This window comes from Camelus bactrianus, chromosome 24 (assembly GCF_048773025.1).
Source record: "Camelus bactrianus isolate YW-2024 breed Bactrian camel chromosome 24, ASM4877302v1, whole genome shotgun sequence".
Classification (NCBI taxonomy): Eukaryota; Metazoa; Chordata; class Mammalia; order Artiodactyla; family Camelidae; genus Camelus; species Camelus bactrianus.
In genome coordinates, this window is record NC_133562.1 from 1299697 (window position 1) to 1325179 (window position 25483).

Consider the following 25483-nt stretch of genomic DNA (forward strand, 5'->3'; position numbering starts at 1 on the left):
TATCACTTTGTCAAAGATACTTTAATGCATCCCCCCCTGCACACACACACACAAGGGAGTTTAATCGCCTGCACTGATGATGCTGGTGACTATCGTCGGTTTTATCGGGAAGTAGAGATGAAGTGTTCGCTTGGAAGGCTGCAGCTGGAGAGCAAGGGTACTTGGAGACCATCAAGCCGCTGGGAAGAGACTATTGGCAGGTTTCCGCAGGGACTTCTGGACGCTCTGAATCACCGCTGTTCAAAGAAGCAGGTTAGTCCTGGTCCATGAATTGTTTGAAACAAGTTTAAACAAGTTAAACACAGAAATTGAGAGGAAGCCTTTAAAACCCAGATAGAAATGTGAAGCTGCTGTGACAGTCAGGCACGTGATCATTTTTCAACTACTTACTTTCGCTGCCTTTTACCAACGTGTCAGCACGCGGTGGGGCGGTATTTTTTAAGTGGCCTCAGAGGCAAATCGGGAAGCACATTCTGGAAAGTGACTGGACTTGCTGTTACGCCTGTTTTCATTACGAAGTGTGTAGCATTTGACTCTCCCCGACACCAGCACCGGCACTGCTGTGTTTATAATTTATAGCTTATATCACTTGGGGTTTACAAATAACATAAAGGGAGAGTAAAAAAGAAAAAAGCCACTTTCCTGAGGTTCTTTGGTAAGAGTTGGAGCAAGATAAGAAAGTGGAAGGGGTCAGGAGGGCGTGCGTTTCCTCGGAGAGCGTGTGGTAGATGACGAGACAGGAGGGAAGGGCAGCGTCTCTGAGAAGGACAGTGGTGATGACGTGCGATTGATGTGTGCTGGTGACCGCAACCTGGAAAGCTTTCGGGTTATTTCTGAAACAGGGTAAGATGCGAGAACATGAGGCAAGACGGTCGTTCTCTTTCACGTGTGGGCTGCTCGCAAACGCTGATTGCTCAGATTGCCTGTATATACGGTAAATTCACAGTTAAAATCTCCTGCTAACTCGGACAGCCCGCTCCCAGGTAGGTGGGCAGGTGGGTACCATCATGCAGGTATGTTTGCATGTTAGGAAGGCAGATGTTGAAGAAAAGATACGTAAAAATATACTGGACTAGCCTTCCTCCATAACCAGAGAGAAAACTAGGCAACACGTGTGGGATAGGTGTTCTCAGGCAGTGGGCGGTTGGCAGCGCAGCATTACAACACCCGAGAGAAAGCAGACAAGCAGGATGAAGTCCGTGCCCCCGCCCCGCTCTCCCCCTGGTGGGGCGTGCCCGCCGCACGCTGTGTGGGGCAGGGGACCCCGGCGGAGCACGGTGGTCTTGCCGGGCTGCCGAAGCAGAGGTCGCGGTGTGAGCGGCTGAAGGGGCTGAAGCTGGGGGCACAGACTGTGGAGAGGAGGAAGGCAGGCGTGGGGAGAGCTCCAGGGGTCCGCGCAGGGTCACCCAGATGCTTTAGCTGAATTCTAAGCTGTGCGAGCAGAGGGGGGGACTCCGTGAGTGGGCAAAGCAGAACTCCTGGGCAAAGACTGAGAACCTGTAAACTCGGTCGCTCCCGGAACTCACACAGGTTGGGAAAACCTCTCACTGCAGGCCGTCGGAGTGGAGCGACTCCTCTCCTGAGGCCGACCCAGCCGTGCGGTAGAGGCTCCCCTGGGCCCACCATGACGGAACTGGGAAACGAGCCTGCTAGGATAAAGCTGGCCTCCAGGTAATGGGGCCGCCTGTCAGAACAAAGCCCAGCACCCTTTAAAGGAGGACACCACAATCCAGACACTCAACAATGCAGACATTACAGCATCCAGCGTCCAGCTGAGAGCGACTACCCGTCTGCAGAGCAAGAAGAAATCAGCCAATGACAGGTGGCCTGGAATGACAAACTCTTCGAAGCAGCTCTTTTAATTGTTTTCAAGCCTAAAGAACTTGGTCGTCATGAGGACGAAAACAGAACCTACCAAGAAGGAAGCGATGACCAAAAGAGCAAGCGGGCCTGGAGAGACGGGAGCAGCCGGAGCTGGAACGCAGGATTCACCAGCAGGCTTACGAGCAGACCACACACCCGAGAAAGAGGCTGGTGGAGTCAGATGTGGGGCCTCAGGAGGTGCCCGAGTGGAAGCACAGAAAAGAGACTGAAAACGATACTGACCAACAGGGCCTCGGTGACCTGGACGGTAGTTTCAAGAGGTTAAGTGTATTAATGATATGATTGGGGTCTTAGAAATGTGTAAGAAAAGTGTTTTAAGAAATAATGGCCAAATGTCCCCAAATCTGATGAAAAATCTAAACTCCTAAATCGAGAAGTTCGAGACCTCTGTCTAAACAAACAGCAAAGAAAAACCAACACCAAGATGTGATGCAGTTAAGTTTTGAGCAGCAGCGACAGAGAAGAACATTAAAAGCATCGCAGTAAGAAGTGCACTGTGTGCAAGGGGACGAGGATGGGGCTTTTCTCCGCCTTCCCCCCAGAAATGATGCCGGTCAGGAGGAAGAGGACAGCATCCCTCAAGTTCTGCTGAAAGAAAGGGGAAAAATCGAGGTGTGATTTTATGTGCAGGGGTATAGGAGGAAATAATAAAGGTCAAAAGGAGATGTTTCTAGGCGAAAACCAGGAGCATTTGGCACCGGCAGCCCTGCACTGCAGAGTATGAAAGGGTGTTCTCAGACTGGAGGAGGTGCTTCTGCGTGGAAGCTTGGAGCTACAGGTAGAAAGCTCTTAAGCTTAGACTCTCCCCTTGCCTGCCTCTCATGAGGTTTTGTGAAGTTACTGTGTCTTGCGGCTACCGTCCTGTGCCCATGAGACAAAAGGCCTGGAGGTGCGTGTCGGCGTCGCGCTGAGAACGACAGGAGGGGAGAGAGGAAAGCCCTGAGTGGCTGCCCTGAGTCACCCAACCTCGAATGCCTCGTCCTCGGGGGCAGAGGGAGAGCAGGCAATGCCAAAATACGGCAAAGACACGGGCAGTTTCCAGACTGAGACCGTGGGCTAAATGTACAGCGCCTACACCTGCAGCGCGGTGTCCGCACTGACTGCATGAGTGAAGTCTAGAAGCTTCCTTTCTTGATTGACATTTCCAGTGACTCCTGGAAACGCATTGCCAAGTCACCCCTGGGGCCACCCTTGGGGTGATTCTGAGTGAAGGCCATGCAGGTGCTACGTGTAGAAGCGAAGAAATAGCGATTTTGGCTCTTGAGTTCACCACCTATTCCAAGACACAGGACAAGAGCACAGAAGAGAAGCCTAGTAACGGAAGACATTGTGACCCGTGTGAGGTGAGTGCTGCGGGCATTAGGCGCACCAGAGCACCAGCCGCACACAGCAGCGCGGGCGGGCTGGGGACGGGACGGGGTCTATTGGCAGCGATCAGTGGGCCACAGAGACAGTGGCTGAGAAGGTCCCTCCAGAGAGAAGAAGGGCTGGTCCGCCAGGCAGGGCTCCAGTTCCTGTCTCGTGGGATTCAAGCCTGTCTGCAGCCCGGTGTGTTTCCCTGCCTTGTTTCCCCAAGAGTACTGGTGACGATGTCACTGCTCCCCTGAGGCCTCCTGGTACAACTTTGTGGGACAGCGAGGAGCTACACCCTGAGCTGTGAAGAAGGACCGAGCATCGCGCAGGGGTCCAGCTGGGGAGCTGTGTCACTGCGTACAGTCCTGGAGCGTGTTGCCTATGGTGGGGAAGAGTACGCTCAGTGAGAGGGAGGTGCAGATCGTAGCCTGAATGCACATCAGGCCGCTGTTCTGTCTGCTCCTCACTCACAGCACCGAGTCCACGCAGCCTCTGTGCCGTTCCAGCCTGAACCGTCTGCAGCTCTACCTTTCTGTGAGGGAGAACTTAGTATTTGTCCATTTGGAAAAGAGGCTTAGTGACCGTCCAGCTCCCACTCCAAACCTATTTTACGCGGGGCATTTCCAGCCCCATTCCAACAATTCCAAGTGGAGCTGGCCGGAGGAGGATTTCCAGAGTGTTATGCCTGTAACTCCCAGTCTTCACCGTGTCTCTTCAAGTTGCGTGCCAGCTGTCCTCACTTCCCAGGGGAGGGACAGAGGCTCAGAGGGTAACTGCCGCGTGCACGGCCACATCGCTAGGTGGGATTTGCGTCCGTACCTGGATTCCCGTGCTTTCCATTGATTCTCTGTGGCCTCTGATTTTTTTCAAGTGTGTTGTGACTTCATGCTAAGGCCATTTAATTCCAGGGACGTATTTTAAAGTCAAAATACATGCCACCTGAATCTTTATCATTTTTTTAATCTTTAAAAATAAAACCCATGTTTTGTTACTCTTAGACATACGGCCATCAGGGCAGGGAGAGAGAGGGCAAGGATGGAATAAAAGGAAAAATGGGCTGTTTTTAGGGAGTTGGTGGTGTTCCCCCACAATTCCTGCCACCAGCCTCATCAGGGTTCCCACGTTTGCATAAATCCCCAAGGACCTCCTGCAAGCCGCTGCAGTCACTGCTGGCTTTACGTCCACAGAAACAATTTGTCCCAACGGCTCTTCGCCTTCCTGTAAACACAACCAGCTCACAGAAATGAGGCTCCGCTCCATCTCTGAAGGCCACTTGTTCGCTGACCCTGAGCGCACACCTGCGCCAGGGGAGCATCTGTGACGGGCAGTGACAATGATGGCAGTTAGAGGCTGCTTCTGTCCCGTGAGCCTCCTGGACACCCCCGTGGGGAGTCTGCACAGGGAGCCCCGGGTCTGTCACCAAAGCCCTCTCTAGGGAAGCCGCTTAGCCCCAGAGGGATGGCAGCGGGGAGCCTCCCTCCGGACGGTGCCGCCTGGCGTCCGCGAGCCCCTGCCTCGGAGTCCGTGCTGGGGCTGGGGCTGGGGCTGGGCTCTGACCACGCCTGGGACCCGCCTGCCCCTGCGCTTCCTCCTCTACCATTTCTTCCCTCCATTCAGGGCCATGTTTATTCCAACAAGGCTCTAAAATTAAAATAAGAAGGCTGTTTTCAGATGTTTTATCCAGATGAGCTTTGCCCCCCAAACAGTTATTTCACCCTATTTGGAAAGAATAGATTTCCTGGCTTCATCAGAGAAATGAAAACCTGCCTGGAAGTTTATGAGCCTAGCCGCAGACCCGCCGCTGCGGTTAGCAAGGGCTCTCCTGACGGAAGGACGCACCTCCCTGCGTCACTGCGAGGGCTCGGATCACAGCGAGCTCTGAGCTTTTGAAAAAAAGAGGCTAAATTTAAAGCATGGTGTCCCACATCACACCCAGGAGGGTGGCTACCATCAAAAAACAGAAAAACATGTGTTGGTCACACCGTGTGGAAATTGGAACCTTGGGCGCTGTTGGCGGGAACATAAAACTGGTGGTAGCCACGGTGGAAGACAAGATGGTGATTCCTTAAAAACGTAAAAACAGAACTACTGCGTGATCCAACACTTCTACTCTGGGGCATGTGGCCAAAAATGATGAACGTGGGATCTTGAGAAGACCCCATGTTCATGGCAACATTGTTCACAGCAGCCAGGGGGCGGAAGTGCCCATCTTTGGAGAAAGAGGTAAACCCAGGGTGGTCCATCCATCCCGTGGAACATGGTTCAGCCTTGAGAAGGAAGGACATTCTGACACGCGCGGCAGCCTCATGAGCCTGGAGGACCCTGCTCAGTGGAATAAGCCAGTCGCACAAGGACAGACACTGGGGGATCCCACTTACAGGAGGAAAGGTACCCAGAGTAACCCTGTTCATGGGGACGGAGTAGAGCGGTGGCAGGTGGCCAGGAGCCAAGGAGAGAGGACATTTGGTGTCTAATGGGGACAGAGGTTTAGTTTTGCAAGATGACTTGCGCTGGAGACTGGTCATACACGTTGTGAATGTAATACCGCCACTCTGTACACTTGAAAATGCAAGAGGATGAATTTTATGTTCTGTGTGTTTTACCACAATTAGATGTTTAAAGTGTGGTGTGATTTCAATATTACGTATTTCTTGCGAATGACTGGGTTTCTGTCCTACCAGAGACCCGGCAGACGTGGTCTGGAGGGAACCTGGAAGCAGGTGGAGGTTTTATAAATCTGCCAACATGTGCAAGTAGAAACACCCAGCCAGGTCGTAACCACCATGTGTCGTCATGTGTTCTGAGTGCTCCGGGGGGCAGGAAAACGCAAAGCAAGTGCCGCGTGGGAGGCGGACAGATGTCCGCAGGGAGCCTATGGGGCCGCCCGTCGGGGGGGGGGCCGCAGGGGAGGAGCAGAATTGGTGGCGACAGCTCCCTCCTACAGCTCTGGTGCCCCCTTTTATTAAAAAGCGTGGAATGAATTTCTGTGGGTAGTAATTGGGGGGCAGTGCGGTTGCAAGATCGTGAAGGAATCATCCAGGCTGCTCCGTAGTTTGTGCTCATTTGATACTTAAATCTCTTATTGTTTCCTAATTATAAACCCAGACTCTCAGGTTAAAAAGAGGAGGTGCTTCTTGACCACATATGTTTACTGCTTGGCCCGTCTAGAAGCTGAAGGCCGAGGTCCTTCTGGCAGCCTGTGCAGAACAAAAGTAACCACTTGCCAACGGCAGTATTTTATATTTTTATGGCTGAATAGTACTCCACTGTGTGTGTGTGTGTAGCATGGAAAAGTATAAAGTAATGCCATTTACAGCAACGTGGATGGACCTAGAGATGATCATACTAAGTGAAGTAAGTCAGAGAAAGACAAATACCATATGATACCACTTATATGTTAAATCTAAAAAAATGAGACACATGAACTTATTTACAAACCAGAAACAGACTCACAGATGTAGAAAACTTCTGGTTACCAGTGGGGAAAGGAGATGGGGAGGGATAAATTGGGAGTTCGAGATTTGCAGATAACACACACTACCTATAAAATAGATGAACACCAAGGTCCTGCTGCACAGCACAGGGAACTGCATTCAATACTTTGTAGTAGCCTATAATGAAAACGAGTATGAATAAATAAAAAGGAAGATACATATATATGTACAACTGAATCGCTATGTTGTATACCAGAATTTAACACAATTGTAAACAGAACATACTTCAGTTTTTAAACAAGTGACCGTCTGCTGGGTAGGACCCAGGCCGACTCAGAGACGGCAGAGCTTTCTCGTGGTGCCTTTGCTCTGCCCTTACTCAGGTTCTTTTTCCCAGACCGCGCACACTGAAACATGGACGCTGGGGTTCAGGGGACAGCGGTGTTCCTCTGAAAGTTCCAGGATGCCCTCGTGCATCTGCAGCTCCTCCCCATCGCTTGTTTCTCTTTTTCTTCTTGAAAAACAGGAACTTGACCTGCCTTTGATCCCCACTCCTCTGGTGACCGTGATCGCCTACTATCACTTTATGGTATGACTCTTACTGCTTTTAATTCAACAAAGTAAGTTTGCATTTCCAGTCTGCCCTATCCTAGGCCCGGCCATCAAGGCAAGAAGACAAAACACAAGTCCTTTTTGAAGAAATTAGGATCAAGCTGGACAGAGAAACATGCACCTAAACTAACAGAGTCAGACTGTGACCACAGATACAATGCCAGGAAGCACAGCGCAGGACAGATGGATTCCAGTTAGGAGAAATCATAGAAGGCTTCCTGGAGGTGGGGGTATGGGAGCCAGGCCTCGATGCTGTCGACAATGCCCACCAACAACGGAGAGACTAGGGAGAAGAGGGGCAGGGACTGGCTTTAGCCTCTCGGTTGACGTCTGTACCTGGAGAGGATGAAGAGCTGACGCCTGCAGCCGCCGCCATCACTCAGCCTCAGGGCTCCGACACGGGCACGGCTGTGATGTGATGCGTTCCTGGGCCGCTGGGTCCCTGTGGCCCTGCAGTGACCAGAGGTTGGGCGTACCTAGCAGGCACACTGACGTGCGGATATTACGGGGTGTAGTCGTCCTGAGAGGTGTCAGACTCGGGGAGGCCCTTCCTGGCCTGCTGCCTCGGATTTGCGTTGCTGAGGAGCGGGGGGAGCTCCCCGGCACCTGCACCCCTCGTCCGTGATTTGCCGACCCCAGACGAGTCGCAGCTACCTGTAAGAACCCTGGTAAAACCAGAAGTAGCAAGACCAAAAAGGGCCTGAGATTTTACGGTAAATCCCAGACAGCCCGGGGTGTCTGGGAGAAAGGAGGAAAGGCCTGGGGATGCTCTGGGGGTCCTGGGGTGACTGTCCAGGCGGTGGAGGACAGGAAACAGCAAGAGGCAGGCGGCACGCTGATCTAGAGTTTTCAGAAGGTAACTCTGGCCGTGGTCACATCATGGAGGAGAGGGAAGCTGGAGACCGCCCTTGGGACTGGGACTGTCCAGGTGACCCTGTGGAGCTGCCCTGCAGATGCAGATGCTGGCAGAGAAATTGGGAGCAAGACGGGCCAGGCAGCAACGCAGGAGCGCGTGCCCCGCTCTGCTCGGTCTCAGCTGGGAACTGTCAGTGACTCGGGACCTGTCTCCAAGAGCCGTGAGGTCCTATGATTTGTCCACATGCTCACAGCCCGTCCTCACCCCCAACCCTATTCAACTTTCTAAGGAATTGAATGTTCAGTGACAGTGAGCCTCCTGCCAAATGTACCTGCTTCCATTACCATCGACCTAGGCCCGGGGCCCAACGTGAACAAAGGGCTTCCAAATGCATGCAAAAGAAACCTTGTATCTTTCTGCCTCTAAATAAACAGTAATTGGGGAGGCATTACCCCGTGGTAGTGTCACTGTAACTTCTTGGGCAAAGAGACGTTTCTATGGATTGAAGTAGTCGTTTTAAGGTCTTTTAGGGACTGGTAGATTTTAACAAGATGGACATCATTATGCGGTCAGTTCGGACCCAGACCGCTGTGTGGACGCTAGCAGTCACGCGGCGACCATCGGGGCGGATGGAAGTTAGTGAATACTTGATGATCCGTCAGTAACGAAGTCGCTTTTGGTCTCCCCGTGCCGCCTTCTGACCCCTCCGCAGCCCAGCCCCACGACCTGCAGCACCTCCCCGTTTCTCAGGATTTCACTTTTCTCTCGTGTCCTTATCCACCCTTTTTGGACGGTCCCGACACCCAGCGTTCTTCTGAGTGCCCTGTGCAGCACGCGTCCCAAACACCCAGGGACGGAGGGGGTCTCTGGGACACCTGCTCTCACCAGACTAGCCCGTCACGGCGTTGTGCTTAGACAGAGTGAGTTCCGGGGGGCCGGGCGCTGAGACACCACCCTTCTGTGTCTGGTCAGTGTCGAGAAACAAGCCTGATCACGGAAAGTCTGCAAGGAGGAGGGAAGACAATGAAATAATCCCATAGCTGCATACTGCCTGGCATCCTGCACTGCAGTGCCAAGGGGATGGGAACTGGGAGTGCAGACTTCCCGTCCTGTATGGGAGTTCTCTCTGGTATCCAGCCTCTCCAGACAGACACACACGGGGGGAGAGGGAGAGATCCTAGGTCTTACGATATTGGCCCAGCCCTGTCAGAAGAGAACTCCTCACAGGGCACAACAGTCAGCTTCCACCATGTCCGTCAGTCTGCACACTGGTTGTGTGCATGTAGGACCGACCCTCTACAGTCCTGCGGGAGTGTGTGGAGTCAGCTGGAGTGAGCTGTCATGTCGGCGGGAAGGTGCGAGAGCCGAGGTGCTACAGGGTTCCGTAGGAGGCACATAATTCGGTTCTCACGTAGGTGCAGAGATGACCACCAGCTTTCTGTTGGGCAAAACAGTTATTTTTAAACGGATGGCTGGGTGATGAGGCTATTTCTGTCATGTGGGGCGGGAAGAGAGAGGCTTTGTAGCTGAAACCTATCGCCTGGGATGATCCAGAGATGATCCAGCTCGTTCGATCCTAAACCTGAAAGCTTTCTGTTCTGTGTACTTTGTCCAGGAAGTCTGCGTTTCCATCCAGGACTGCACAGCGACTTTCAGAATCTTCCCCACTCTTGACGGGACAGAACTCTTGTTACCAGGAAATGTTTCTTTCAAGTGATAACTGCAAAAACGCCTGCCTACACCTAGGAGACAAGACCTATAATAGGACAAGTTCTAGAATAACTCGTTTTTCTGACGAAATTAAAGAAAGCTTAGTTTCTATTTAGCTTTCTTTACAACCTGTGTTCCAAAACTCACTGATACCGCACTGGCCTTTTGACAGTTTCATGAGTGAAGAACACGCGGTCTTGGAAAACCTTGTAACTGAACAAAGACTGTGACATAAAAATCAAAGGAAGTTCACCTGTAAAATCTGGGAGCAATAGAAAGACAGGAGATGCACTTAACACGTGAACACTTTGTTCATTTAGTAGAGTCATTTCTAAGAAAAAATTCATATAAAATGACTTTCTAGAAGAATCATATTTTACAGTTTCCCGTTATGTAATCAGATACGTTCTAATTATGTAGTAGAAATCAACATTAAAAATCCATTTCAAATTTCACAATTAACAATATGATGAATTTTAATGCTTTGAAAAAAATCAAATTGCCCATAAATAAAATTTGACAGAAGCATGTCTTACAGAAATCTAGTATCCGCTAGATGGCTTTTACCGCTGAATCATAGAACTGTGTCCAACGTTAATATTTTCCCAGTAATACCGACGCTAACTGAATAGCTAACGTAAAGCCTACCAGAAGCAGTGCGTGCGCACTTAGCAGGGCTTAGTGATCCGTTACTGCACACCTGGCATCTAAGCAACGCAGGGCTTAATGGGGCTGCATCGGTGTGTCACAACATAGATTTCCGATAGGTGGGATTTAGCGTTCGCTAGGAGTCTGAAACAGTGAAAAGGCCATCCGGCTAACGTTGGCATGAATGTTACGCACACACCCTAGCACACGTGTGAGTGATGTAGAGATCCACGTGTTGTGTGTGTGTTACGTGTGTACACACAGATACCATGTAAAGGTGTAGCTGTTCACACAGGAGAGTGCTGAAGCTTTCAGGAGAGGACGGGTTAACCTGGAAGCAGCTCCGGAACACGTTAAGGCAGGCTGTTCCTGTTCCCTTGATGGGGCACAGATCTGTGGTGCATCTTTTTAACATTTTTCTTTGTTTTTGAAACAGGCTGTTTGGTATCAAGTCGGTGATTCAGACAGACTGCTCCAGCACGTGGAAGATCATAGCAAACCCAGAGCTGTCCTGGTACCACCACGCCAACCCCATCGTCCTGCTGGTCATGTACTACACGCTGGCCACTCTGATCCGCATCTGGCTGCAGGAGCCCCTTGTAAGGGTCCACAGGTTTTCATGGTCTGCTCCGCAGAGTAGCCTGGGAAGTCCAGGTGTAGCCGCTGGCCGAGCGGCACTCTGCTCCAGAGTAACTCTAGCGCTCTCGTCGGGGTGTTTTGCTTCTAGAAAGAGCACTAAGCAAATGCAGCTGCTCCAGAGCAAAGACTAGCTTCCCTGGAGTGTCGCCAGGGCCGCCAAGAGCGGCAGGCGGTGAAGGGACGGAAGGCTCGTTTGCTCTGAGCACTTACTTAGTGCCAGGCCAGCTGCGAGGCTGTTTGCATACGTTACCTCATTCAGTCCCCTCTGTGACTCTGAAGACCAGGCGTTGTGCCCATTTTAGAGATGAGGAGAATGAGGTTAGAGGGTACATCACACACTTACTGAACAATAGAAATCGGGTTCAAACCCACGTTTGGCCACAGCCTATTATCCAGGTGACTGGGGTCTACTCAGTCCTCTCAGACCTCAAAGTCCTGCCGACGTGATGGGTGCGGCAGCCCGGCGTGTCCCCCTGCGAAGCCTGGGGGTCAGGATGTGCCCTTCAGCCCGCCGAGTCCCTTTGGGCTGTCAATGGGGTGTGGCCCTTTTGGGGACAGAGCCAGGGCGGGTTGTGGCCCGCGCTTTTCCCTTTCAGTGATGGAAAACTCCGGTCCCTTTAACTTCCCCTCGATGACCGTGAGCAGCTCCGCCTCCAGGCGGTCTCTGGGCACAGTGGTGTAGACAGTCCGGAGCCACCAACTGGTTGGAAGCCACGTCTCGCCAGCGAGGCCTCACTTCCAGCTCTGGGCCCTGATGTGGCGCCGGCCTCCCCTCTTCCATCTGCACATCCAGCTCTATCCACGCCTTCAGTCAGTAGCAAGTATTTCTCAGACACGGACCTGGGGCTGGGGGTCAAGCAGCAGCCCAGAGATGAGGCCCCACTGGGGGAGCAGCACATTTTGCAGGAGAAAAAGCAGCCCCCCAAGAATCCAGGGGCCCAGGTCAGTGCAGTGAGACCCTGAGATGCCCGTCCATCCGCCCCAGTGGACGTGCCCCCCTGCAGGGGCGGGGCCGCCTGCCTCCCTCCCGTGTGAGCCCCCTCTACTGCACAGGCTAGCATCCTTGTTCACAGGGGCCTCCGTGTGGCTCTCACCTAGACCCACCAAGGGCAGTGGCCTGGTGACAGAATTCTTTAAGGGGTCATGAGGAACCCCAGTCATCTTGTTATTTTTTCCCCCAATTCTGTCCTAAAGTCCGAGTGTGCAGGTAAAACCCTGCCAAGTGCAACCGTGTTCACCTCCTCCACGAACACCCAGGGCACAGATGTGTACGCTCACACAAAACTGTGTGCAAAAGAAATTACAGTATTTTCCAAGCAACGTCTTAACCAGCAGTAGAGGTCACTTCAAGGCCTCCGTGCCCATGGGATTCCAGGTGCCCGTGGCGCCCTCCCTGCCGTGTCAGGTGGGGCCTGTGCACGGGCGCTGCTGGGCTGACGCTCAGGGGGAGGCTGTCGCAGCCCCTCAGGGCCCAGAGACTCGGCTCCGTTAACTGCAGGCCCCCCAGCTCAGAAGCCACTGTGTCCTCAGTGGGTGTGGAGAACAGGGTGTCCTTCGCATTGGCATCCACACTCAGGGCGCCTGCATTTGAAGTGGGGCCAGGGCGCAGGGCCTCCTCACTGATGGAGAACAGCTGGCTGGTCGTATCGCGGTTCCAGATGGCCTGGCACATTTTACCTGCGGTAAAAGTCTACGATACGTGTCTGGGAGAGACAGAGGGAGAGGCAGGTGTCTGGAGGTAACGTAATATGCAGGCTCCCCCAGGGGGCTGGCGCTCCCCGTGGGGCTCCGTGTGCACCCTGTTCCCAGGGATGAAGCCGGAAGACTTGGTCCCCTCCCTCCGCTCTGGCATCAGTAGTGCCCTTTCAGTGGGGCCGTGCTTGTGGGACACCATCCTCAGTCACCAGGCGCGTCCCTGTCCCTCTCTGTCTCGTCCCCCCGGGACCCGGGGTCTGATCCACACCAGCGTCTCACTGGGCAGGGCAGCAGTGGTGCGCGCTAGCTGTGGTCTTGCCCAACGTTGCGTGGAAGCTTGCGGTGATTCTGCCTTTAATATGTTACTTCTTAGTGAACGACTGCCCGTGGCTGGGTTACCCAGCTCAGTGTGACTTCAGTGAGGCGTTTGCATGATTCCTCTCTGCTGCAGTTCGGAGTCCAGGCGGGGGGGGGGGGGGGCTTGGTGACCTCACATGAGAGCCTCTTCCTGTGCTGCGTGGGGCTTCCCAGGGATCGGGGGCGCGCGGTGCCGACGTGCTCAGCATTCACAGAGCAGCATCTTGGTCATTTGTCATACTGTCTGGACAAAGCCCCGCCTGTTGTGTACAGTACAGGACAATCGCCTGGGGATAGATGACAAGCCCTCTCCAGGTCTCCTGGGCCGCAGGGCGAGCTGTCCTGTGGGTTTTCTGTGTCTCAGGTGCAGGAGGAGGGGACCAAGGAGGAGGCCGGAGCACTGGCCTGCAGCCCGGGCCCCGTGACGGCCGAGAGGAGGAGGAGCCTGTGGTACGCCGCCCGCTACCCCACCGACGAGAGAAAGGTAAGCCTCGGGGAGAGGGTTCCCATCTGTCTCATGCTTGTGTGACGTTGCTCGTCCCCAGCCGCGCGGTACCTGGTGCGGGCTCAGACGGCCCCGAGTATAGGAGCGGTTTGGTGCTGAAGGCTCGGGGCCAGAGGCCCAGTCAGACAGGGGAAGCAGGGGTTTGCAGGGAAACAGCACGGGGGCCATCAGACCCGGGACGGCACCCTTTTCTATTTCAGGGCTTTGCACTCAAGTCTCCTAACCCTAAAAAGAAAGAATGTCCTTAATTTTTAAAAAAGTAATAATTTTGTATTAGAAACAAACCAAAAAGTGAGGGAGCGTTCCACTGGCCCCAGCGGTGAAGGACTTGGGGCTGAGACGCCTGACAGAGACCCATTCCTCTCTGTCGGGGCAGCCACTGCAGTGACCGGCCACACGGCCCGCAGGGGACAGCAGCCCGTCTGGGGCGACGCTCAGAGGTGCCCCTCCCGGCCTCGGGGCCACAGTGTGGCTGCAGTGGCCCGAGCACAGCCAGGGCATTTGTAACCTGGTCACTACCTGTTCGCTCGTGACTTTGAACCCCCAGCCCTGCCCAGTGCAGCATCGACTTGTTCAGAGGCCCCCGGGATGTGGCGATGGCGGGTGGTCTCCTAGTCTCAGCCGGCGTCAGCACCTTGCTTCCTCACACGTTCAGGGTTGGGGACTGGATGCTCTGACTTCCTCGCTCAGAGCAGAGTTTCTCAGGGACACACGGTCTTACGTGGTGCCTGATCGTCCTGGGCTGAGAACAGGGGCGACAAGGAATGAACTGCCTTAGGGAGCTGACAGCCACGTGGAGCAGAGGTGCCGCCCTGCGGCATCTGGGCTCCTGGGCCTCCCTCTCATCCCGCCACCGGCCAGGCGGTCCCACCCGCTTCACTCTGCAGGGATGTCACACAGACAGCACGGTAGCTTCCAGAGCGCTGTCTGTGGTCCCCTGGGGATTCCTGAGAGCCTTACCGGGACCCAAAGCTCAGAATGGCCTGTGTGATGCCACTGAGCCCTTCGCCCTTTGCCGTGCTAACCCTTGCTCTGCTGGTTCAGAAGCACGAGACAAGGCCGTGGCAGGATGCCCCGGCCCTGGTCGAGCCCTTGACGAACCAGAAATGGGCATAGCTTGTCTTAGCTCAACCTTGGGGCACGTGCCTTGTTAATGTTCCGAGTTAGAAAAGAGGAGGCCCCCTAAAGTGCCGACCTCGTGAGAAGCACGTGGCCGATTGTGAGAGGACGAAAGAAGAAAAGGGGAAAAAAAGACCTGCAAAAATGAATCTGAAACAATTAACAAAATGGAGCGTGAGGGGAACCAGCTGCCATCCACCAAGCACCAGGTCCACATGGAAGGACAGGTGACTGACAGTTTGGGGTCATTTGGGCGCGAGCGTTTGACAGACAGTTACCTGAAAATAGACGAAGGGATGTGTCCCTTCAAGGCAAGGACCTGATGGCATTCGCTGCCGGTGACAAATGAGGACTTTGAAAATGGGAACTTTAGAAGACTGGCACTTTGTGCAATGACCCGTGTCGGTGTTTGCTAGCACTGCGTCATCCCGGGGGCACGTCCCCAGCACGTGCTGTTACCACACGTTCCGGGTGCAGGAGCCGCCGGGGCACTCGCTGTGACCAAGTGTGGAAGCGCCCTGGGGTGCGTTCAGACTCCGCAGTGCAGCTCATCTCCAGGTCACTGCCCCTTGTCGAGCCTGGGCAAGATCCAGGAAGAGGGACCGCGTTGTCTGCAGGGCTCCTGAAACACTCCTTCCTTCTCCACCTGCATACCTGGTGGAAGGGGCCGGCTGCCTTCTTCTGAGCCAGACGCTAACAGATATGTGAAAATGTAAACCACCGCCACACTTCTCAGTGTTTTTAAAAAAGAGCTATTTGGATACAATTATCTATGTTAACAAGTATTTTTTAAATTTTTTAATGAATTCATAAAGGAATATTTTTATTGAAGTGTAGCCAGTTTACAATGTTCTGTCAGTTTCTGGTGGACAGTGTCATGTCTCAGTCATACACACACATACATGGATTCGTTTTCATATTCTTTTCCACCATAAGTTACTATAAGATATTGAATATAGTGCCCTGTGCTGTACAGTATGAATTTGCTGTTCATCTATTTTATATATAAGTTAGTATCTGCAGATCCTGAACTCCCAATTTATTCCTCCCTACCCCATTCCCCCCCTGGTAACCATAGGTTTGTTTTCCGTGTCTGTGAGTTTGTTTCTGTTTTGTAAATAAGTTCATTTGTGTCTTTTTTTTTTTTTTTTTTAGATTCCACATGTAAGTGACATCATATGGTATTTTCACAAAGGAATACTTTTAAATGCCTCGATTTGAATTTCTAGCATGGTACCTGATAGGACCTGCATAAACGAAAACTCTTTGGGCCCCTCAGTGATTTTTAAGAATGTCAAGAATGAGTTCTGACCCAAAAAAGTGGGAGAACTGTTAGCTCAGCCGATGCTTGTTACTGAGGGAAGCCCCAGCCGCCCGGCACTAACACAGCTAAAAGGCATAATTGTATCGTAATTCTTTTGTTGTGGACAATTGTAAATCTTAACATAATCAAAACAGCACTACTAATCAGATTTTCTTTACTATGAACTTTCTATGTCTTGTAAAATCAATAATTCAGAATTCTGCAGACGTCTCGAAGGGTCCTAGGAGTTTAGAGCAGGCAGCTCATGCTATTAGAAGAAAACACCTGAGGAACATGAGCACCTTTTGGAGTCTTGTGGGTAATACCTCCTTTCTTACCAGTGTACATCAGAAGCTGGACGTGCTTATGACAGACAGCAGTATCCAGCTCCATTGTTTGTCTTTGTCTCTTTGGCGCCGCAGGACTGTCGTGTGGGGCTTTTGGGCCGCTCCGGCGGGACGTTGCATGGCAGTCCTAACACACTAGAGCGGGTGTGTGTGTGGGAAACTCTGCACAGTGCTTTCTGCTGACCTATTAACGTGCTGTCCTGCGTTGTCTCTTGCAGCTTTTATCCGTGACTCAGGATGACTACAAACCATCTGATGTTAGTATACCCTTAGAATTATCATTTCTGCGTGTGCAAGTGATGTAAAGGTGACACCAGTGGAACTAGCCCCTCTGAGTACATTTTCATGGTCTATAAAATGTCCATATGTTTTGGAATAATGTTTTTTGCAGAAATTATATCTGGTTTATTGCTGTTAAAACACTGACTCATATAACATGAGCTCAAGTATAAACATATAAAATGTACTTAAACTTGTAAAAAGCCACGTTGGAGGGTGTATTTAAAGGCATTTTGCTCTGTATATATGCCTGTTCCACGAGTCAAAGAGGAAGGCTGCACATCTGGGGACACACACGTGTATACTGCGTATATATATTCACACGTATATGCATAAATCAAACATCGTAAAGCCAAAGAGACAGAGGGGGCAAAAACCAAGAAATTGCACTTAGTGTCCCATGTGCCGCATCAGGCAGAGCCCCGTGGGGGTGCCTGGAGCCGGAAGCTTCGCTGAGTCCTGGGGAGCCGCCCTGGGAGGGGGCAGGACCAGGGGTGCGGGGCAGCGGTGTCCCGGGCCAGGGCCCGGGAAAGTTCCTTATAGCTGGAGGGACAGTCGGGAGGAGGGCCCGGAGGGCTGAGGAGGAGAGGAGACCAGCGCAGGTAGTGGGGCCCCGCAGCCTCTCCGGGGCTCACACTGGGTGCTGCGGGCGGGGCGCGGGGCGTGCCTGCGGCAGGATCACGCCTGCATCGTGCTGAGCAGATTTTGAGGGGGGTGTGCAGGACCATCTGGCGAGGGGGCAGGAATGCTCACACCCCACCTTTCCATCGCCTCCGCACTGCCCGGTCTGCTCACCTGGTGGGGTTCCAGGAGGGGGTGTCCACGCGGGAAACCGGCGCTGCTGTCACAGTGCACCTTTGCTCCGCCTCCCCCTGCAGGGCCTGCTGGTGACCGTGAACGGCAACCCCGTGGACTATCACAGCATCCACCCCAGCCTGCCCCTGGAGAACGGCCCCGCCAAGGCCGACCTGTACTCCACGCCGCAGTACCGCTGGGAGCCCGACGCCGACGCCCCCGGTAAGGAGCCGGGAGCTTCCCCTCCCGCGCGAGCTGCGCACCTCCGCCTGCGGCTCGTCTTTGCTGGATTCTGCTCCTTTCTTTCTAGGAGAGGTGTTGCTTCCTTCCATGGTCACTACGGCTAAGCTCATTTCCCTTAACTTCTGCCTACGTCACCCCGACACCTGGCTTTGCGTGTCCTGTCCTTGGGCACGTTAAACAAGCAGCCTAGTCGGGGTGAACTTTGAAGAAAAAAAGGCCAAAATCGGTTTAAACCGCGTCAGGTTGTTGAGAGTGTTAGACCTCTGTGCACATGTGTGTTTTGGTCCTTCTGTGATTGTATTTCACCGTCACCGGCAGCAGTTGTGCTGGTTAGTGAATGAATGTCAGCAGAAAGTTCTTTTTGTCTGATTCAAAAACCGAGAGGCCTGAAGCTTGGACGATGCCTTCCTGCCTCTTCTCGCACTGCCTGTTACTAGAGGCGGCAGATTGGTGGCCAGGAGTGGAGATCTTACTCTCACACTTGGTTTTTTTGGGCCTGCGTGGCATTTTGTTTAAAAAAAAAAATGTAAATAGTAACCAACATTTTAAAAGCTGCAGTGCTGACCTAGAGATGGAAGGTTCTGGAATCTCATGAGGCCTGTGAATGTGTGGCAGCACCAGCTCCTTGCTCCTCGAGTATCCTGTCCGCGAGAATTCAGTCCAGGAGAGAGTCCCACGAGGTGGGAACTCCCGGGGGTGGGGACCACTGGGACCCTCTCCGTCCCCGAGTGCCGGGTCCCCTTCCACTTGCTGATTCTGCTTGAACGCCAAGGCCTCTGCTGATTGGAAATGATCTCTGATGGCTTAAATCAAACCACACGTGTGCTGCACTGCTTGGGATGTTTCTGTGAAATTCACACATTTGCATAAATTTTTTTGTAAAATAACCTGTCCCTCTAGAAAAGGAGGAAGAGGATCAGAAAGAAGAATTTGAGGAGGAGAGGAGCCATGAGGAAAAAAGGAGTGTTAAAGTCCATGCCATGGTCACTGTGTTCCAGTTCATCATGAAGCAAAGTTACATCTGTGCCCTCATTGCCATGATGGTACGAGCCACTCGGCGCCTGCTGGGGGTGGGTGGTGCTCATGCCCCGCGGCCCCAGCCCCACCGTGTTCTCCCCGCGGGCACAGACTTCTTAGTCCTTCCAGTGTCTTGGCAGAGAACGGTCGCTTATGTTAAATTTTTATGGGATCGTTACATCATAGGTTTCAAAGTCCCATCCTCCTGTCCTAAGCTCTGTTTAAATATTAATACCTTCCCCTCAAGTAGGCCTATCGAGTCAGGTTGTCCCATATGTTGTCATTGTAAACGGACATCCTGGTAGTTTTTCCAGGTGGCACTGAAGGTGCTCAAGATTAATACAGGCCACTTCTGTTTCTTTCAGGTAATGAGGGTTCTAGTTACATCTTAGATGCAAGTGAGACTTTATGCTATTTTAGCTGCGACAAACATTTCCCAGTCTAAGCGTCAGGCACCAGGGTCCCCAAGAGCACCTGTGACCCTGAGTTCTCAGCTTACACGAGCTTCTGCTCACCTCCAGGGACAGCCTCCATCTCCAGCAGCACAGCTTCAGAACCTGTCCTTGGGCCCATAGACAGGATATCAAAGGGGGCCAGTCTCTATCCTTCCTCAAAACAAATTGTCCAGGGAAACTGAATTCATTTTTGAGAAACCTGACGTTTATTTAACGTAAACATCTTCAAATTCTGTAGCCAATGGTGAGATCCCGTGGACACTTTTAATGGTAAAACATGAAAATATCCTATAATTCTAAGGGGAACACCTAAATGCAGCTTCCCCAGGCACTCAGTCCAGATGTCTCCCTGATAAACCCGTGTGGACCTCAGATTAGCTTCTGCAGAGACCACGGCCACCGCCGGGAAGGGTGAGAACCACAAAGCTCCTCGAAATTAAAGATGGCCCTTTGGAGACTGCAAACTCTGTTCTGTAAAGAGTATGAATTCTGTGCTCTCTGGGTAACTTCTTGAAATTTTCTATACATCAACCCCTAATTTAAACCACACCGAAACTCTGCAAAACATCAAATCATTCTGATTCTAAACACAAGAGAATATACGTTTCTTTCTCTGTCTCTCAAAATAAGCCAGATAAGTTTGTTCCTTTTTTGTAAAGAAACAGAGCTTTAAAAAAAGAAAACTTGGAATACACATTCAGTTACTTAGAAAAAGGTCTATTGTAAAAACAACACAGGAAGCATATCTTTCATTGAAGACCTGCCCTTGCCTGCTGCTATTTCTGTCTTTTTTTTTTAACGGAGCCACGATATTAGTGTTTGAAAAGTACCTGTGTTCCGTGGAAGCTCCCTCGTGGCAGCAAACTATTAATCACAGACAGACAGAGCAGTCCTGAGGAGCCAGGTCTGTTAGAACGATAGATGCCTTTATTCAACATCACAAGAGGCGAATGTACTAAACCATCAGATGATCCCAAAACTGAACGTAGGAAAGGACATAATGCAAATTCTACCCCCAGCAACTGAAGGCGTGTGCGACTTAAGCATGAAAATGGAGAAGGGTTGAACGAAGTCCTCATAATTTGTCTTTCTCCCTCTTTTGCCCTCATTGTCCCAAACAAGACTAGTGTACGGTGGGCGGTGGGGGGGTGGATCTGCTGCAGGAATCAGAATCTCTGTGGAAATCCCTTTCCTGAATCACACACACAAAAATGGCAAAGTCATGTCGGAACTTCATACTGGGATAAATCTGTTAAATGTTACTGACCTTTGATAACACTATTTCCCAGGAATAATATTTTCATGACAATAATTGAGACTTGATACTAGTGGTCAGTCACTCACTTAATTTTAATAAAAGCAATTCTGATTTCCAGTTTATAATTACCGTATGTTTTCACCAACAGTTTTAAATAACTCTGCACGTAAAAAGCTAGCTGTGCTCTAGGGCAGATTTGCAGGGTGCCTCGAGGAAGTGTGAGTTTGTTCTGTGCTGTTTTTATTCACTTATCTTATGTATTCGATCGCTTGTCTACCCGCCAGAAACAGAACAGACTTGTAAGACGTATCAGACTTCACAGCTCACTCTTGGTAGTTATGACAGTCAGGATTATGACTGGTTTCAAGTAACCCCAAATACAACTAGAAAACATTTTAAAGGTCTCGTCACAAAACATTCAGTGTCCAAGGTCTTGGTAGGAGAGGACGGACTTCCCAAGGATAGCGATGAGCAGGCGCCTGACGTGGCAGCCGGCTCCGGGAGCCACCCTCTGGGGCGCGCTGTGGGTGCGAGGCGTGTCCTTTGGCTTTCTAGTCCTGCCCCTTAGAGGACAGAGGCCGGGGCTGGCCTCGCCCTTAAACGTGGCTTTATTGTTTGGGGCGTGCAGGCACCTAACACTCAGCGTCCTCCTGGGAATTTTCGGATTTCCATCATGTCTCTCTTCTCGGGTGGTCTATAAAGGGTGATCCCCGCAGCCAGCTTGTCTGTGGCCCTGGTGATCCCCATGGTTCCGTTTCTCAGCCCAGCTTCAGCCGACTTACCCAGCACCCACCCCCCTCAAGAGAACAGCCACCCCAGGGAGGGTAGAACTCCATGGTAGAGTGTGTGCCTAGCATGAGCAAGGTTGCGGGTTCAGTCCCCAGCACCTCCGTTGAAAATAAGTAAATAAATAAACCTAATTACCTCCCCCTAAAAATGTTTAAAAATTAAAAAAAAGAAAAGCTGACCGCACGCCAGTTTGGAAGAATAAGGGAGAAAGCCTGGTCACCTTTAGTCGTGCGCAGCAGGGTCAGTAGGAAGCCGCGTGGGGCTGGGGAGCAAGGGCTTGGAATGAAGACCCCCTTGCCCGACCACCTTCCCTGCAGGAAGGCTTAGAGCACGGTCCTCTCCCGGAAGCGGTGTCCCCTCCTCTCCCCAGCCCCAGCCACAGCTGGCGTGTCTCCCCGCGACTCTCCCTCCCTAGTGTGACTCTCGCGGACCTGTTCCTTTGAGGTGACTTCTGGGTCCCACGGGCAGGGTCTGTGCGTGACCACTGCCGCCTTCCCGGCTTCCCCCCAGGCCTGGAGCATCACCTACCACAGCTGGCTGACCTTTGTGCTGCTCATCTGGTCCTGCACCCTGTGGATGATTCGCAACAGGAGGAAGTACGCCATGATCAGCTCCCCGTTCATGGTTGTCTACGGAAACCTGCTGCTGGTCCTGCAGTACATATGGAGCTTTGAACTTCCTGAAATTAAAAAGGTCCCAGGATTTTTAGAAAAGAAAGAGCCAGGAGAACTTGCCTCGAAGGTAAGTGAATAGGAAGACAAGAAAACAAAGCATTCAGAGAAAACCACAAAATAATCAAATCAAAATAATCACATCTGAGCAAAAATGTACAATAATAGGTTCCAAACATCCGCCGCTCTGCAAAGATGAATAGATACGAACTGTAAGTAGTGCTCTATGTGGCCGAGAGATGTCTGTGATTTACATGCAGAGAACGTCACACCATGCTTCTAGGCTTTATTTTAAAATGACAGTGCTTTCCACTCAAAGGACAAAATATAGTTTACATTATTTTCAGCATGAATTATGGTATAGTAGAAATTAAAAGGGAAATAGAAAAATACAACGTAAGGGGTTAGAAGACTTCGGGAGATGGATATCAGTTTGAACAAGAGGCTGAACACATCGCTGTTACAGTTAAGCGTTATTAGTGAAAACATTTTTTCCCTACAATCGTGTCTAAAAAAAACATTTTTAGCAGCAAAAATTGAGTATGACGCTTGCTTTCTCTTTCGCCTGCTGGGTGCACAGGGCGCCTTCATCTGCAGCCAGAATGCTGGTCCTCTTTCAGTAGTTTATTGTCAGGGTCCGTGTTAACAGTTTCCTTTAGAAGGTTGGGTGCCCCAACTCCGCTGTCTGTTTTGTGAGCAGTGGCAGACCCTAAACGCACCTTTCCTGGTGTGGATGCCTTTGGGCTAAGCCAGTAGAAGCAGTCGGCGTGGATACCGGAAATACCAAAGGAGCCTTGAAAACCTTCGTCCTCCAGGCAGAGGGGAAAATTAGTGTCTCTGAAAGAGGCATCATTCGCATCACGTGCGGTCCACCTTTCCTGGGAGCAGCCACCTTTTCTACAGGGTGTCAGACACCCCGTATCCCAGGGAGTCGGGTGTGACGGGGGCGCTGAACAGACCTGACCAAGGGCTGATCCCTATAATGGTGTTCTGGTGGACGCTCCTGGGGCAAAGGGAGAGCTTCTGACAGGTGATTGCTAATGCCCGAGGTTAGATCCTCATCCTCTGTGTTCGTGGACCCTGGCGGCTTCGTTCATTTATTCATATGAAAATCCCATGCCTCCCCCACTCCCACTTTCTCTCCCAAACTATACTCGGTGCTGGAAGTTCTGCATCAGACTCTCGCTCACGAGTCACCTGCTCTGACACGCCTCCCTTCCACCTCTCCGTCTTACACACACACACACACAAAGCTGCTAAGTTCATCTCTTTCTACACGAGAAATTCAAAACCTCATACTTTTGACTGTGTAAATCCATGACTCAGAACATCAGTGAGACGTTTAAACACGTGTGCTAGCTAGCTAGTTGAAGGACCTTCTGTCTAGTCTAAAATTAACAATTCTTTGGGGAGGAAACATTTTAGATTTTGAAGAGGGGAGTAATTAGGTTTACTTACTTATTTTTAGAGGAGGCACTGGGGATTGAACCTGGAGGAAACATTTTAGGAGAAGTACATTTGCTACATGTAAAAAAAATTGTAGGGAAATTAGAGTCTGCACTTACATTTTCAGGTGCTCAGGAGCTAAAAAAAAGGTACAAGGCTTTGCATTGTGATAGCAGCAAACTCTAAGCCGATACAATCTCTAGCACGGTGACATCTGTCAGGGCACATTATTAAACACCCACTGTTTGCAGAGTGCTGGGTGGGCCACTGGAATAGAAAGTGAGAGGAAAGAAAGAATGTGGCCCGGGTCCTCGGGGTCTGAACACGTCCGGCGGGGCCAGACTCAGCAGCCCGGCAGCACCCTTCCGCCTCCCGGGGCACCTCCTTTCTGGCTCCATCAAGTCGTAGTCAGCTGCTGCCTTCAAAGCCTGGCTTTTAACCCACTGTCCCTGGGAAAGATGTCCTGTCCACCCCCAGTCACTCCTAAGCTCTATAAACATACTAGAAGCAGCATTTTTCACCCAAATTGCAGCTACGGTTCAATTTGTTGTGACTTCCAGAAGTTTAATCCCAGGTTTCCAGAAGTCTGAGCCCTCTGGTTCTTGACTGAGCGTGTTTACCAGGACTTATGGCACCGGTTCACGTTGACGGGAAACAGCGAACGGACATTTATGGGTAGTATAGTGGGCAGTTACTCAAAATGAAAATGACCCGTCTGTGAGGCTATTAATTTTTTTCATTTCTTTGGCAAATATTTTTTAAAACCACAGCGAGATATGCCGCTTCACACTCGCTAGAGCGGCCTGACTCAACAAGACAGACAGGCACAAATGTCAGTGAGGAAATCAAGAAACTGGAGGGGCGCACATGCTGGTGGGGATGCAAAAGTGGTGGGAAACAGCTTGTCAGGTCCTCAGAACGCTCACCTAAAATTACATGAGACTCAGCAGTTCCACTGCTAGGTGTATGTACCAAAGAGCACAGAAAACACAAGTCCAGACAAAGAAATTGTGCGTGAATGCTCCTAGTAGTGTTACTTGTAACAGCCAAAAACGTCCTGAACGCCCATCAACTGGTGAGTAGATAAGTATTCTCTGCATGCAATGGAATCTTACTTGGCAATAAAAAGGCATGGAGCAGCAGTCATGCTACGACACGGGTAAACCTTGGGAACATTATACCAAGTGAAATAAACCACAAATGAAAGAATGCATATTACGTAATTCTATTTCTACTAAGTGTCCAGACTAGGCAATCTATAGAAACAAGAAGTGCATTAGTGGTTGGGTGGGGCTGGGGCTGGGGTGGTGAGGAAAGAGGGTGACTGCTATGGGCCTTCTTTTTGGGAGGATGAAAATATCCTAAAATTGATTGCAGTGATGGTTGCACAACTATGTGGTGAATACGCAAAAAACCACTGATGTGTACCCTGCAAATGGGTGAGTAGTATGGTATGTGAATTCTAGCTTAATAAATCTAGGGGAAAAAAAAAAAAGCTGCTGTGTGCCAGATCCTATATTCCCTGAAGAACAAAGCTCCCTGAAATCATTAAGTTTTTTTCCCCGGGGCCGCACAGGTGCTGAAGGAAACCCTGGCACCGGAGGGCACATGGCATCCTCGGGAAGGAGATTTAAAAGCTGGGGACTTTGAGTTGTAATCACGGGGGTGGCTGACTCTAACTCAGAGAGAAAGGTTGACTGTGCTCCCACTGAAAGGTGGAGAGGGTGGCGTGACTGAGGAAGTACCCTCACACTGCAGATGGGTGAATGCATGTCTTGCTAATTCTCTGCTTTCAGATACTTTTCACCATCACCTTCTGGCTCCTGCTCAGGCAGCATCTCACAGAGCAGAAAGCTCTCCGAGAAAAGGAAGCTCTTTTGTCTGAAGTCAAAATCGGAAGCCAGGAAAGTGAAGAAAAAGGTAACTGGCATGTGCGGTGTGTGACTGAGATAAGGGCCCCGGGGACATAGCGGCATCTCTGTGCTCTGCCCCAGGGAAGCCAGGCACTACGTGAGCGGATAAACGAGGTTTCTGGTGCTCAGTTCCTGCACACAGGGCGTCTGCAGGA

General features: G+C 51.3%; 1 protein-coding gene across 16 annotated transcripts in view; it reads left to right on the forward strand.

Annotated features, from left to right (window-relative positions):
* PIEZO2 (piezo type mechanosensitive ion channel component 2) overlaps positions 1-25483 on the forward strand; it is a 291301-nt gene that overhangs the window by 176664 nt on the left and 89154 nt on the right. For 15 of the 16 annotated variants that reach the window (XR_012502078.1, XR_012502079.1, XR_012502076.1 and 12 more), the window contains 7 exons: positions 10934-11096; positions 13553-13672; positions 16681-16719; positions 17620-17758; positions 18680-18822; positions 21809-22039; positions 25212-25335. Coding sequence is in view for 11 of the 16 variants with exons in the window: in XM_074352407.1 (XP_074208508.1) it covers positions 10934-11096; positions 13553-13672; positions 16681-16719; positions 17620-17758; positions 18680-18822; positions 21809-22039; positions 25212-25335 (959 nt within the window). In the remaining 5 variants the exon portion in view is untranslated. The remainder of the gene's footprint in view (positions 1-10933; positions 11097-13552; positions 13673-16680; positions 16720-17619; positions 17759-18679; positions 18823-21808; positions 22040-25211; positions 25336-25483) is intronic. The other variant, XM_074352399.1, reaches the window with a different exon arrangement.